Source organism: Ranitomeya imitator, chromosome 4 (genome assembly GCF_032444005.1).
Source record: "Ranitomeya imitator isolate aRanImi1 chromosome 4, aRanImi1.pri, whole genome shotgun sequence".
Taxonomy (NCBI): domain Eukaryota; kingdom Metazoa; phylum Chordata; class Amphibia; order Anura; family Dendrobatidae; genus Ranitomeya; species Ranitomeya imitator.
Window position 1 is genome coordinate 719,210,850 of NC_091285.1, and position 14,388 is coordinate 719,225,237.

A 14,388-nucleotide genomic window follows, 5' to 3' on the forward strand; every position below is an offset into this window, starting at 1 on the left:
TTGGAGATAGAACTAAGTTTCTGAGTTTCAAAAATAATTGTAAGCTATTTCTGGCCTTGAAACCTCGTTCCTCTGGTGATCCAGTTCAACAGGTTTTGATTATTATTTCTTTTTTGCGTGGCGACCCTCAGGACTGGGCATTTTCTCTTGCGTCAGGAGATCCTGCATTAAGTAATATCAATGTGTTTTTTCCTGGCGCTCGGATTGCTGTACGATGAGCCTAATTCAGTGGATCAGGCAGAAAAGAATTTGCTGGCTCTTTGTCAGGGTCAGGATGAGATAGAGGTATATTGTCAGAAATTTAGAAAGTGGTCAGTGCTCACTCAATGGAATGAATCTGCGCTGGCAGCTATGTTCAGAAAGGGTCTCTCTGAAGCCCTTAAGGATGTCATGGTGGGATTTCCTATGCCTGCTGGTTTGAATGAGTCTATGTCTTTGGCTATTCAGATCGGTCGACGCTTGCGTGAGCGTAAATCTGTGCACCATTTGGCGGTATTACCTGAGCTAAAACCTGAGCCTATGCAGTGCGATAGGACTTTGACCAGAGTTGAACGGCAAGAACACAGACGTCTGAATGGGCTGTGTTTCTACTGTGGTGATTCCACTCATGCTATCTCTGATTGTCCTAAGCGCACTAAGCGGTCCGCTAGGTCTGCCATCATTGGTACGGTACAGTCAAAATTTCTTCTGTCCGTTACCTTGATATGCTCCTTGTCGTCGTATTCTGTCATGGCGTTTGTGGATTCAGGCGCTGCCCTGAATTTGATGGACTTGGAATATGCTAAGCGTTGTGGGTTTTTCTTGGAGCCTTGCAGTGTCCTATTCCATTAAGAGGAATTGATGCTACGCCTTTGGCCAAGAATAAGCCTCAATACTGGACCCAGCTGACCATGTGCATGGCTCCTGCACATCAGGAGGTTATTCGCTTTCTGGTGTTGCATAATCTGCATGATGTGGTCGTGTTGGGGTTGCCATGGCTACAAGCCCATAATCCAGTATTGGATTGGAAATCCATGTCGGTGTCCAGCTGGGGTTGTCAGGGGGTACATGGTGATGTTGCATTTTTGTCAATTTCGTCATCCACCTCTTCTGAGGTCCCAGAGTTCTTGTCTGATTACCGGGATGTATTTGATGAGCCCAAGTCCGATGCCCTGCCTCCGCATAGGGATTGTGATTGTGATTGTGCTATCAATTTGATTCCTGGTAGTAAATTCCCAAAAGGTCGACTGTTTAATTTATCTGTGCCTGAGCACACCGCTATGCGCAGTTATGTGAAGGAATCCCTGGAGAAGGGGCATATTCGCCCGTCATCGTCGCCATTAGCAGCAGGGTTCTTTTTTGTAGCCAAGAAGGATGGTTCGCTGAGACCTTGTATAGATTATCGCCTTCTTAATAAGATCACTGTTAAATTTCAGTAACCCTTGCCATTGTTATCTGATTTATTTGCTCGGATTAAGGGGGCTAGTTGGTTCACCAAGATAGATCTTCGTGGTGCGTATAATCTGGTGCGAATCAGGCGAGGCGATGAATGGAAAACTGCATTTAATACGCCCGAGGGTCATTTTGAGTATCTAGTGATGCCATTCGGACTTGCCAATGCTCCATCAGTGTTTCAGTCCTTTATGCATGACATCTTCCGAGAGTACCTGGATAAATTCCTGATTGTGTACTTGGATGACATTTTGATCTTCTCGGATGATTGGGAGTCTCATGTGAAACAGGTCAGAACGGTTTTTCAGGTCCTGCGTGCTAATTCTTTGTTTGTGAAGGGATCAAAGTGTCTCTTTGGTGTGCAGAAGGTTTCATTTTTGGGGTTCATCTTTTCCCCTTCTACTATCGAGATGGATCCTGTTAAGGTCCAAGCCATCTATGATTGGACTCAGCCGACATCTCTGAAAAGTCTGCAAAAGTTCCTGGGCTTTGCTAATTTTTATCGTCGCTTCATCTGCAATTTTTCTAGTATTGCCAAACCATTGACCGATTTGACCAAGAAGGGTGCTGATTTGGTCAATTGGTCTTCTGCTGCTGTGGAAGCTTTTCAAGAGTTGAAGCGTTGTTTTTCTTCTGCCCCTGTGTTGTGTCAACCAGATGTTTCTCTTCCGTTCCAGGTCGAGGTTGATGCTTCTGAGATTGGAGCAGGGGCTGTTTTGTCGCAGAGAAGTTCTGATTGCTCTGTGATGAAACCATGCGCTTTTTTTTCCAGGAAGTGTTCGCCTGCTGAGCGAAATTATGATGTAGGCAACCGAGAGTTGCTGGCCATGAAGTGGGCATTCGAGGAGTGGCGTCATTGGCTTGAAGGAGCTAAGCATCGCGTGGTGGTATTGACTGATCATAAGAACTTGACTTATCTCGAGTCTGCTAAGCGTTTGAATCCTAGACAGGCTCGTTGGTCGCTGTTTTACGCCCGTTTTGACTTTGTGATTTCGTACCTTCCGGGCTCTAAAAATGTGAAGGCGGTTGCTCTGTCTAGGAGTTTTGTGCCCGACTCTCCGGGTTTATCTGAGCCGGCGGGTATCCTCAAGGAAGGAGTAATTGTGTCTGCCATCTCCCCTGATTTGCGGCGGGTGCTGCAAAAATTTCAGGCTAATAAACCTGATCGTTGTCCAGCGGAGAAACTGTTTGTCCCGGATAGGTGGACGAATAAAGTTATCTCTGAGGTTCATTGTTCGGTGTTGGGTGGTCATCCTGGAATCTTTGGTACCAGAGAGTTAGTGGCTAGATCCTTTTGGTGGCCATCTCTGTCGCGGGATGTGCGTACTTTTGTGCAGTCCTGTGGGATTTGTGCTCGGGCTAAGCCCTGCTGTTCTCGTGCCAGTGGGTTGCTTTTGCCCTTGCCGGTCCCGAAGAGGCCTTGGACACATATCTCTATGGATTTTATTTCAGATCTTCCCGTCTCTCAAAAGATGTCAGTCATTTGGGTGGTCTGTGATCGCTTTTCTAAGATGGTCCATCTGGTACCCTTGTCCAAATTGCCTTCCTCCTCTGATTTGGTGCCATTGTTCTTCCAGCATGTGGTTCGTTTGCATGGCATTCCAGAGAATATCGTTTCTGATAGAGGTTCCCAGTTTGTTTAGAGGTTTTGGCGAGCCTTTTGTGGTAGGATGGGCATTGACTTGTCTTTTTCCTCGGCTTTTCATCCTCAGACTAATGGCCAGACCGAACGAACCAATCAGACCTTGGAAACCTATCTGAGATGCTTTGTTTCTGCCGATCAGGATGACTGGGTGTCCTTTTTGGCTTTGGCTGAGTTCACCCTTAATAATCGGGCCAGCTCGGCTACCTTGGTTTCGCCATTTTTCTGCAATTCTGGGTTCCATCCTCGTTTCTCTTCAGGACAGGTTGAGTCTTCGGACTGTCCTGGTGTGGATACTGTGGTGGACAGGTTGCAGCAGATTTGGACTCATGTAGTGGACAATTTGACCTTGTCCCAGGAAAAGGCTCAACGTTTCGCTAATCGCAGACGCCGTGTGGGTTTCCGACTTCGTGTTGGGATCTGGTTTGGTTATCTTCTCGTCATATTCCTATGAAGGTTTCCTCTCCTAAGTTTAAACCTCGTTTTATTGGTCCGTATAGGATTTCTGAGGTTCTTAATCCTGTGTCTTTTCGTCTGACCCTCCCAGATTCTTTTTCCATACATAACGTATTCCACAGGTCATTGTTGCGGAGATACGTGGCACCTATGGTTCCATCTGTTGACCCTCCTGCCCCGGTTTTGGTGGAGGGGGAATTGGAGTATATTGTGGAGAAGATTTTGGATTCTCGTGTTTCAAGACGGAAACTCCAGTATCTGGTTAAATGGAAGGGTTATGCTCAGGAAGATAATTCCTGGGTTTTTGCCTCTGATGTCCATGCTCCCGATCTTGTTCGTGCCTTTCATGTGGCTCATCCTGGTCGGCCTGGGGGCTCTGGTGAGGGTTTGGTGACCCCTCCTCAAGGGGGGGGGTACTGTTGTGAATTCTGTGGCAGAGCTCCCTCCTGTGGTCACAAGTGGTATTTCGGCTGATTCTCTCTGGGAGCTTCCGTTTGTGGAGGAAATTGGTACTGCGGCATCTGAGTTTCCTCCCTCAGGTGATCTGGTGAGCTCGTTAGGTGCTTCTCTACTTAACTCCACCTAATGCTTTGATTCATGCTTCCTGTCAATGTTCCAGTGTTGGACTTGTTTTTCCCTGGATCATTCCTGTGGCCTGCTGCTCTGCATAGCTAAGTTCTTCTTTGCTATTTGTTTGCTTTTTTTTCTGTCCAGCTTGTCTATTTGTTTTGCTGGAAGCTCTGGGACGCAAAGGGTGTACCTCCGTGCCGTTAGTTCGGTACGGAGGGTCTTTTTGCCCCCTTTGCGTGGTTTTCTATAGGGTTTTGTGTAGACCGCAAAGTTATCTTTCCTATCCTCGCTCTGTTAAGAAAGTCGGGCCTCACTTTGCTGAATCTATTTCATCTCTACGTTTGTCTTTTCATCTTAACTCACAGTCATTATATGTGGGGGGCTGCCTTTTCCTTTGGGGTATTTCTCTGAGGCAAGGTAGGCTTATTTTTCTATCTTCAGGCTAGTTAGTTTCTCAGGCTGTGCCGAGTTGCATAGGCAGAGTTAGGCGCAATCCACGGCTGCCTCTAGTGTTGTTTGGAGAGGATTAGGGATTGCGGTCTGCAGAGTTCCCACGTCTCAGAGCTCGTTCTATTATTTTGGGTTATTGTCAGATCACTGTATGTGCTCTGACCTCCATGTCCATTGTGATATTGAATTGCCTTTCATAACACATGTGATAGTCGTCTGTTGGCCTAAAGTCACCCCGATCCGTGACGTAGGGGTGACGGTCACGGTGTGAATGCTGACAAATTGGTGGCAAGGCGGTGGGATATTAGAGCATTAGTGACTTGGTTTGAGCAATCATTCCTCTCACTAAAAACTTGCAGAAAGTTCTTGCGAGGACTCTGCGCAAATAAGTTTGGAGAACGAACTCAGTGTTTATTAGTCTTGAGACAATTGTGTACTGGTAATTATCCCCTCCCTTTCTCTTCATTTTTCTGTCCTATCTTTTATTTGGCAACCATGGTTGTGCTGGGAGAAACCTTCTATGAGCAGCAGACCAGAGACACCCTTATTGCCTTATGCAAGTCACAGCACATTGACTTTGCGGGCAAAAACAAAGCCCAACTGTTCGCAGTTCTGGTGCAATGGGAAGCCGCTCTAGACCACTCCCAGAGCCCAGAGGCCGCAGAAGCCAGCACCAGCGAACGTGGTGCTGCAGCAGAGGTCCAACCACTGAATGCTGGCCCTGTTAGCAATCCGGGCGAATTGGACCCCCACCTGCAGGCGGCCTTGAAAGAATTCCCCACTGATGACCATGAGGGACGTCAGCAGCTGATTCAGCAATACCGGCAGGAGGCCCAGCAAGCCGAGAGAGAGTCCCGAGCCGAGCGGGAGGCTGAGAGAGCCGAGTGCCAAGCCCAGCGAGAACATGAACGGGAGATGCTCTGGCAGGGGGGGATGCCCTCCACCGCCCAGAGCCGTGAGCCCAACAGCGCTCGGATACCTAAGCCCCGGCCCGATCACTTTCCTGTTATGGAGAAGGACAGGGACTTGGACACGTTTCTGCGGGCCTTTGAGAAAGCCTGCAGACAGTACCGGCTGCCTACAGACCAATGGGCACGATACCTGACACCAGGGCTGAGAGGCAAAGCTCTGCAGGCGTTCACTGTCCTCCCTCAAGAACAAGATGGAGACTATGAGGCCATCAAGCAGGCCCTGATAGCCAAGTACCAGCTTACACCCGAGGTGTACCGTAGAAAGTTCCGGACCCTCCAACGTTGGCCACACGACAGTTACAGTGATGTGGCGCATGGACTGGGGACCCACTTTGACCAGTGGACCCAAGGACTGTCAGTGACCACCTTTGCACAGCTGCGAGACCTGATGATCAAAGACCAGTTCTTACATCTTTGCCCAGCTGAGGTGCGACAGTTCGTGATGGACAGAGAACCCAAAGACGTGATGAAAGCAGCGTAGATTGCCGATGCCTATGAGGCCAACCGTAGATCGGAAGCGCGGAAGCCAGTCACCACCAGCTGGAGGGGGGGGGTAAGCCTGCAACCAACGCCAGTACCCCTGCCAGCCAACACACCAAGGTCCTGGCCCTGTGGCCATAACACCAGACCTACCACCGAACCTCGCAAATGTTACTTCTGCAATCGGGCTGGTCATATCAGTCACTACTGTCCAGACAAGCAGAAGAACACCCCAGCCAAGGCCCCAGGGCCTAAATGCAGCAGTTCTTTTGGTGGGTAGTGTGGTTGGGAGGGTGTGTGACAATGTACAGCACGTCACGGTGGGAGGCCATGTTGCTACAGGCCTCAAGGACACCGGGGTGTTATGGTTTGGTGATTAAGGAGCGACATGCGACTAGCTCTGAGCAGGTGGTAACTATACTGACCGCAGTCCCTAAGCTCAACACAACACTAGAAGTAGCCGTGGGATGCGCCTAACTCTCCCTAGGCACCTAGTCACAGCCTAAGAGCTAACTACCCCTAAAGATAGAAGCAGGAAAACTATCTTGCCTCAGAGAAAATCCCCAAAGGATAGATTAGCCCCCCACAAATAATGACTGTGAGAGGAGAAGGAAATGACATACGCAGTATGAAACAAGATTTAGCACAGGAGGCCACTTCTAGCCAGATAGAAATAGTACAGGACAGAACGCTGTGCGGTCAGTAATAAAAACTAGAAAAAGTCCACCACAGAGAAATGCAAAAATCTCCACACCTGACTAAAGGTGTGGAGGGCAAACTCTGCTGCCCAGAGCTTCCAGCTCAGCTGAATAGATCCATACTGATAAGCTGGACAAATGAGCAAAAACATAGAAAGTGCTGAAGAACAAAGTCCACAACAAGTGAACTGCAAAAGGACAAGCAAGGACTTATCTTTGCTGAACTGGTCAGAGTGTCAGGGAAATCTGTTATGACCTGGTGGTTAGGAGCACCCGGAATGACCTGATAGTTAAACCTCATACAGGACGAGCTCTGGGATGTGGGAGCTCTGCTGACCGCAAGCCCTAATCCTATCACACACACTAAAAATAGCCGTGGAGCGCTCCTGACCAGACCTAGGCGCCTCTTCACAGCCTAAGAACTATCTAGCCCTAGAGATAGAAAATAAAGCCTACCTTGCCTCAGAGAAATTCCCCAAAGGTAAAGGAAGCCCCCCACATATAATGACTTTGAGTAAAGATGAAAGTCACAAACGCAGAAATTAAACAGGTTTCAGCAAAGGGAGGCCAGACTTACTAAATAGACAGAGGATAGGAAAGGTAACTTTGCGATCAGCACAAAAACCTACAAAAGACCACGCAGAGTGTGCAAAAAAGACCTCCGCACCGACTCACGGTGCGGAGGGGCCACTCTGCATCCCAGAGCTTCCAGCTAGCAAGACAAAATCATGAAAACCAGCTGGACAAGAAAACAGAGAACAAAATAAGACAATAAGGAACTTAGCTTCTGCAGGAGAAGGCAGGTCACTGGAGAGATCCAGGAGCAAACTGAACGAATGCAAAAACATTGACAGCTGGCATGGAGTAACGATCTGAGAGGAATTAAATAGAGCAGCCAACCAAAGGATAAATCACGTCACCTGTGTAAGGAACCTCAGAAGCAGCAGCTTCACTCATAGCCACCAGAGGGAGCCCATAGACAGAACTCGCCGAAGTACCATTCACGACCACAGGAGGGAGTTCGACAACAGAATTCACAACAGAAATCCTAAGAGCAATGACTCCAGGCAGGAACAATTGACAACTGGTATTCAATGAGGGATAAGGCCAGACTAATAAAGCCGAGCCAGAAAGACGATCAGTGAAAACAGCTGCTGAAGCTAAATCCAAGAAGCAGCCATACCACTCAAAACCACAGGAGGGAGCCCAAGAGCAGAACTCACAAAAATGCTGCTTACAACCACCGGAGGGAGCCCAAGAGCAGAATTCACAACAGCGGGGCTGAACGAACCCTCATCCGACCCAAACTGAGGGCCCCTGAAGAAATCATTCCGGGGAAAACCCTAACTGTCACTGGGATTGGGGGCATCAGCTGTCCCTTACCGATGGCTCGGGTTTATATTGATTGGGGTGCCGGGAGCAGGGTGAAGGAAGTGGGGCTGTCTGACAATTTGCCCACTGATGTTTTGTTGGGGACTGATTTGGGGAGGATGGTTGCATACTACGTCCCTGACACTCCTCCCCAATCTGCTAATAAGGGTAACGTTAACCCTGATGATGATGATGATGATGATGGGAAATCGCATGTGTTACCTGACCATGCTTTATCTTGTAATGATGCATCTGATAACCATTTTTTCCCTAGGATTGATGGTGAAAATGTTGTACCTGTGCCAACTGAACCCGATAATGATTTTTCTGAGAAGGTTAATGCGTCCATAGGTACAGGCGTGCCCAGCCACGTCGCTCTGTGGAGTGAGACGGCTGAGGAACCCCTAGCAGGGGCAAGTGTCGGTGCTACAGGAAATGGGGGGATGCATGGGAACCGTGAGGAAGGTGATGCCATGAAAGTGACCAGTGCCACAGAGGAAGGTAACTGGCCCATAAGTAGCACTGCCCCTGGAGTGTTGGGGGTGGATGGGGAGGTAGAGCCCATAGCAGCGCCGGCTGATGGGTCTGTAGAAACCCCCGGGGAGACAGCCTACGTAGCTGCTGTCACCCGCAGTCAGTGTGCCTGGAACGGAGATAACTGTCGGCCTTCCGGACCCTCCTCAGTCATCAGTGTGACTGAACCAGAGGTGGACCCAGAGCAGGTCCAAGAGGGTTCCCATGGGGAAGGGACCCTGACGTCGCTTTTGGCTTCCCCTAGCCAGGAGTTTCAGGCCGCTCTGCGCACAGATGCAAGCCTAGAGAGTTTGAGACAAATCGCCGAGACGCCCACATCCGTGACTGAGAAGGAGAGGGTGTTCTGGGAACGAGGAAGGTTGTACCGGGAGACAGTACCCGGAGAATCACAAAAGGAGTGGTTGAGGGAAAGACAGCTGGTCGTCCCGCAGCAATTCTGGGGTGAGTTGTTACGGATTGCCCATGAGATCCCACTAGCTGGACACTTGGGGATCAGCAAAACTAAGGCCCAGCTGTCTCAACACTTCTATTGGCCCAAGATGGGGACAGATGTGTCAAACTACTGCTGCTCTTGTATCACCTGCCAATGAGTGGGGAAGGCAGGGCCTGCCCTTAAGGCTCCCCTGATCCCTTTGCCAGTGATAGAGGAGCCTTTCCAGATGATCGCGGTGGACATCAGCTCTGGAAAGCAATACTTCCTCACTGTGGTAGACTGCGCTACCCGGTACCCAGAGGCAGTGGCTCTGTCCTCAACCAGGGCAGATAAGGTGGCGGATGCCCTGTTGGCCATCTTTTCACGTGTAGGATTTCCCAAGGAAGTGCTTACGGATCAAGGGACCCAATTTATGTCTCGCCTAATGGAGGCTCTCTGTAAGAGAATGCAGGTGAAGCACCTGGTATCGAGTTCGTATCACCCACAGACCAATAGCTTGTGTGAACGCTTCAATGGTACCCTCAAACAGATGCTACGCATGCTGGTTGAGACCCAAGGGTGAGACTGGGAGCGGTACCTCCCACACCTGCTATTTGCTTACCGAGAGGTTCCGCAGGGCTCAACGGGGTTCTCCCCCTTCGAGCTCCTGTACGGCAGGCAAGTCCGGGGATTGGGTTGGTAAGAGAATCCTGGGAAGAGGAGCCGAACCCTTCTGAAGTGTCCATAGTGGAGAATGTCATGCGCTTCCGTGACAAGATGCAGACCTTGACGCAGTTGGTGCATGACAACATGACGCAGGCTCAGGCTGACCAGAAGTACTGGTACGACCAGAACGCCCGAGAGCGGACCTACCACGTGGGTCAAAAGGTGTGGGTGCTGGTCCCCGTACCAAAGGATAAGCTTCAGGCAGCCTGGGAGGGCCCGTACGTCGTCCACCAACAGCTCAACCCGGTCACCTACGTGGTCACGCTTGACCACGCTCGGGTAGGCGAAGGGCCTTTCACGTCAACATGATGAAGGCTCATCACGAACGTGAACCTTTCGTCTTACCGGTCTGCAGCTTACCCGAGGACGGGGAGGAAGACAACCTCCTGGACATGCTGGCCCAAGCCAAGGCCGGTGGGTCCATCGAGGATGTGGAGGTAAGCGCCTCGTTAACTGAACCACAGCAGTTGCAGTTGCAAACCACACTGGAACCCTTCCGGGTCGTGTTCTCCAACCGACCTGGGAGGACTGAGTTAGTAGTCCACGAGGTGGACACCGGGAATCACGCCCCACTACGGCGAACACCTTATCGAGTCTCTGACCAGGTGCAGCAGATTATGCGCCAAGAGATCGATGAGATGTTACAGCTGGGGGTGATTCAACGGTCAAAGAGCGCGTGGGCCTCACCTGTAGTTCTCGTGCCAAAGAAAGACCGGACCACCCGATTCTGTGTGGACTACAGGGGGCTCAATGCCATCACAGCCTCTGACGCGCACCCAATACCGCGCATCGAGGAGCTGCTGGATAGGTTAGCTGGCGCAGATTACCTAACAATAATGGATCTGACTAGAGGATACTGGCAGATTCCCCTGAGCCCCGAGGCGCAGGAGAAGTCCGCCTTTATCACGCCCTTCGGACTGTACGAGTCCACGGTCATGCCCTTCGGCATGAAGAATGCCCCTGCCACTTTCCAGCGGATGGTCAACCTCCTGCTTCAGTGACTGGAGAAGTACGCCGTGGCGTACTTGGATGACATTGCCATCTTCAGTTCCTCCTGGGATGGACACCTGCAGCATCTCGAGGAGGTGCTCATGCGAATTCACCGAGCAGGACTGACTATCAAGCCGGGAAAGTGCCAGATGGGCATGAGGGAGGTCCACTACCTGGGGCACCGGGTAGGCGGAAACACCCTAAAGCCAGAGCCTGAGAAAGTGGGCGCGATCGTGAACTGGCCCACTCCCGTGACCAAGAAACAGATGATGTCCTTCCTGGGCACTGCAGGGTACTATAGGCGCTTTGTGCAGCACTATAGTAGCCTGGCAAAACCTTTGAAGGACCTTACCAGGAAGAAGCTACCCCACATCGTCAACTGGACAGATGGCTGTGATGGGGCCTTCCAGGCGTTGGAAACCGCACTGTGCAACGCCCCTGTGTTGAAAGCAGTCGACAGCAGTCGGCCGTTCTTGGTACAGACTGACGCCAGCGACTTTGGTCTTGGTGCTGTGCTCAGCCAGGTTGACTCAGAGGACCAAGAGCACCCCGTGTTATACCTGAGCCGGAAACTTTTGCCGAGGGAGGTGGCCTACTCCACTATCGAGAAGGAGTGCCTGGCCATAGTCTGGGCCCTGCAGCGCTTGCAGCTCTACTTGTACGGTCGCACCTTCACTGTGGTGACTGACCATGACCCTCTGCGCTGGCTAAACACCATGTGTGGAACGAACGGCAGGTTGCTACGCTGGAGCCTTGCCCTTCAGCAGTTTGATTTCACCATTGAACACAGAACGGGCAGGGAGCATGGGAATGCAGATGGACTGTCCCGCCAGGGTGAACCTACTGAGGTGCGCATGGAGGCATACCGTGGGGTTCTACCTCCCTAGCGCACACCAAAAGGGGGAGGTGCCACGATATTGTATGAAATATCATATATGGTTTCTCTTGTTAGCCAGGCTGTGGGCTAAACCCCCCCCCCCCTTCCCTTTCACTCAGTCAAGAGCTGCCTTGCCAAATGTACATGGGGGAAGAGAGATTTTATTGCCTCTAGCTCTGAGAGCAAAGGAATTTACGACTAGGCTCAAATCTCCTCTAGCAGAGAACTGTTTAGATGTGTCTAAAAGTTTCCAGAACCCATGAAAGTCCTTTGTTCTGTTTTTGTAAGATATTAGGCAAACCAATTAAGATAGGAACAGGAAAATGCATATTCTTAATCTCCCTCGGTGGATCTATCCATCACTCTAAACATGAGCTTCTAACGCCATCAGGTAAGAACATAGGGATTTCTCTGTAATGACGCATCACACATATGACATATTTGATCTCATTAGAATGCCAATGTTAAGACGAGATGATTGCTGGGTTTGCTATGTCTTTGACATGTTCGGTAGCGGAGTTACAGACATGAGATAGAAGTTAGGGTAAAGTTAGTTAACTGAAGAGGTAGGAGGGACGAGGTGATCCAACCCCTTTCTGGGATGTCACAGGCTGCAGCTATAACTGTCTGGCCAGATCCCAGCAGTCAGTCTGCTGTTGGAAGAACATGTGAGTCTGATCTGAAGAGCTGTACCTCATGCATTGGGACTTTTGGGAGCTCCGCCCACCAGCATGTTTTTTGCCTGAACTGATATGAACTGAGAACATGTGAGTTGTACCTTTTCTTATGTAATCCATTTTTATTTTGTAATTATCTTGTACATATTTGCAATTGTCTCATATTGTAACATCTTTATATAACCGTTTATAAACACTGCCTGAAACTTTTGATGGGGTATATTATTTAATACTAGTTAGTTCATCCTGTTCTAAAACGTACCCTAAGTCTCCTGAAGGGAATTACGCTACTGTTTTGGGTTAGCTTCGGACCCGTTTAATCGAGGCTGGTGGCAGCCTACGTTTTGTACTGGGTAGTTGGGTGTCGTTGTAGCGACTGCAGCGTTGATAATTATGGTTCCTGCCTGAGTGGGAGTAGTTATTGTGTCGCTGCAGCGTGCCCAATAGCCAGTACATAGCAGGCAGCCTTTCTGGCGTCTAATTACCCCAGGTGCAGTACCTAATCTGACCTGAGAGTAAGGTGGGCGCCAGAGAGCTGCAAGTCTTAAGTGGAACTGTAAAGTGGGATATACATAAATCCCTGCAGTTCGTGGTATATTGTAGAGCAGTGGGATACCTAGAATAAGCCCCTGCTGTAAACTAAGAGGTCAATAGCCTTGTGTGTGTTTTTTTCATCACATTGTGGAGTGGAGGGATAACTTAGATAAGCCCCCCTACACATGTGATAGCCGTCTGTTGGCCTAAAGTCACCCCGATCCGTGACGTAGGGGTGACGGTCACGGTGTGAATCGTGACAGCCCCCCTTCCCCGACACTGGAAGCTCATGTGCCCCCCTTCCCCGACACTGGCAGCTTATGTGCCCCCCCCGACACTGGCAGCTCATGTGCTCCCCCCCCCGCTCTGGTAGCTTGTGTTCCCCCCGACACTGGCAGCTCATGTGCCCCCCCGCCGACTCTGGCAGCTCATGTGTCCCCCCCGACACTGGCAGCTCATGTCCCCCCCCCCCCGACACTGGCAGCTCATGTGCCCCCCCCCCCAACTCTGGCAGCTCGTGTGCCCCCCCCGACACTGGCAGCTCATGTGCTCCCCCCCTACTCTGGCAGCTCATGTGCCCCCCCCCTGCTCTGGTAGCTTGTGTTCCCCCCGACACTGGCAGCTCATGTGTTCCCCCGCCGACTCTGGCAGCTCATGTGTCCCCCCCGACACTGGCAGCTCTTGTGCCCCCCCCCCCCCCCCCGACACTGGCAGCTCATGTGTTCCCCCCGACACTGGCAGATCATGTGTCCCCCCCGACACTGCCAGCTCATGTGCCCCCCCCCCAGACACTGGCAGCACATGTGTCCCACATAAGGACACTGCCCTCACCAGGTCTCACTGGAGTCTTGTGACATTTCTCTTCCATGTGGTGCCATTGCTGACACATGTATGGGGAGGGCTTCTGTATTGCCCTCTCATAGTCGCCCGTCTGCTGTCCACTGCTGTAATGAAGAATCAGACTGACCTCTGGGTTAATTCTTGTTCATTAGAATCTTTCTAAACTTTCATTGTTTCTAAGGCTTTCATTGGGGTGTACTCATTTTTGCAATATGGTCTTGAATGGATTTTTTAGGAAAATTAATTTTTTGGTGAAAAATAACAAATCTTGTTTGTCGTCAGCTGCCGACATTGGTGGAGTATTGTGTAGTGTGGTGTCCTATAAGAAACCAAAGGGGTCAGAGGAATTTGTTGGGGTGTACTCATTTATTCTGTGCACTGTAACTGTGCAGATGCAGCTTTGGCTGTCACAGGAGTATAATGTGGGATATTGGATGCAGCTCTGGCTGTGACTGGAGTATAATGCTCCTGTCCGTGTTTGCAGGACACTGTCCGGTGTCAGTGTCCCTGACAATTTCCTGCTCCACGGTTTGGGCCCCACACTGACCTCCAGGGGCCACAAGGTTCGGCTGCAGGTGCACAATGTTCCGAGGAGCGAAGAGCTGCACAATGTGTTTGGCAGCATCACTGGCCGCCATGAGCCTGGTGAGTAGACCGAACCTTGCCTGCATGCTTGCCTACACCCCTGCCTCCATGATCACCTCCACCCTTGCCTCCACCCTCGCGTGC

General features: G+C 50.6%; 1 protein-coding gene across 5 annotated transcripts in view; it reads left to right on the top strand.

The window, feature by feature from the left end:
• Positions 1-14,388, top strand: part of TFR2 (transferrin receptor 2) — a 221,272-nt gene that overhangs the window by 162,149 nt on the left and 44,735 nt on the right. For all 5 annotated transcript variants that reach the window (XM_069767553.1, XM_069767552.1, XM_069767554.1 and 2 more), the window contains one exon: positions 14,144-14,304. In XM_069767553.1, coding sequence (XP_069623654.1) covers positions 14,144-14,304 — 161 coding nt within the window. The remainder of the gene's footprint in view (positions 1-14,143; positions 14,305-14,388) is intronic.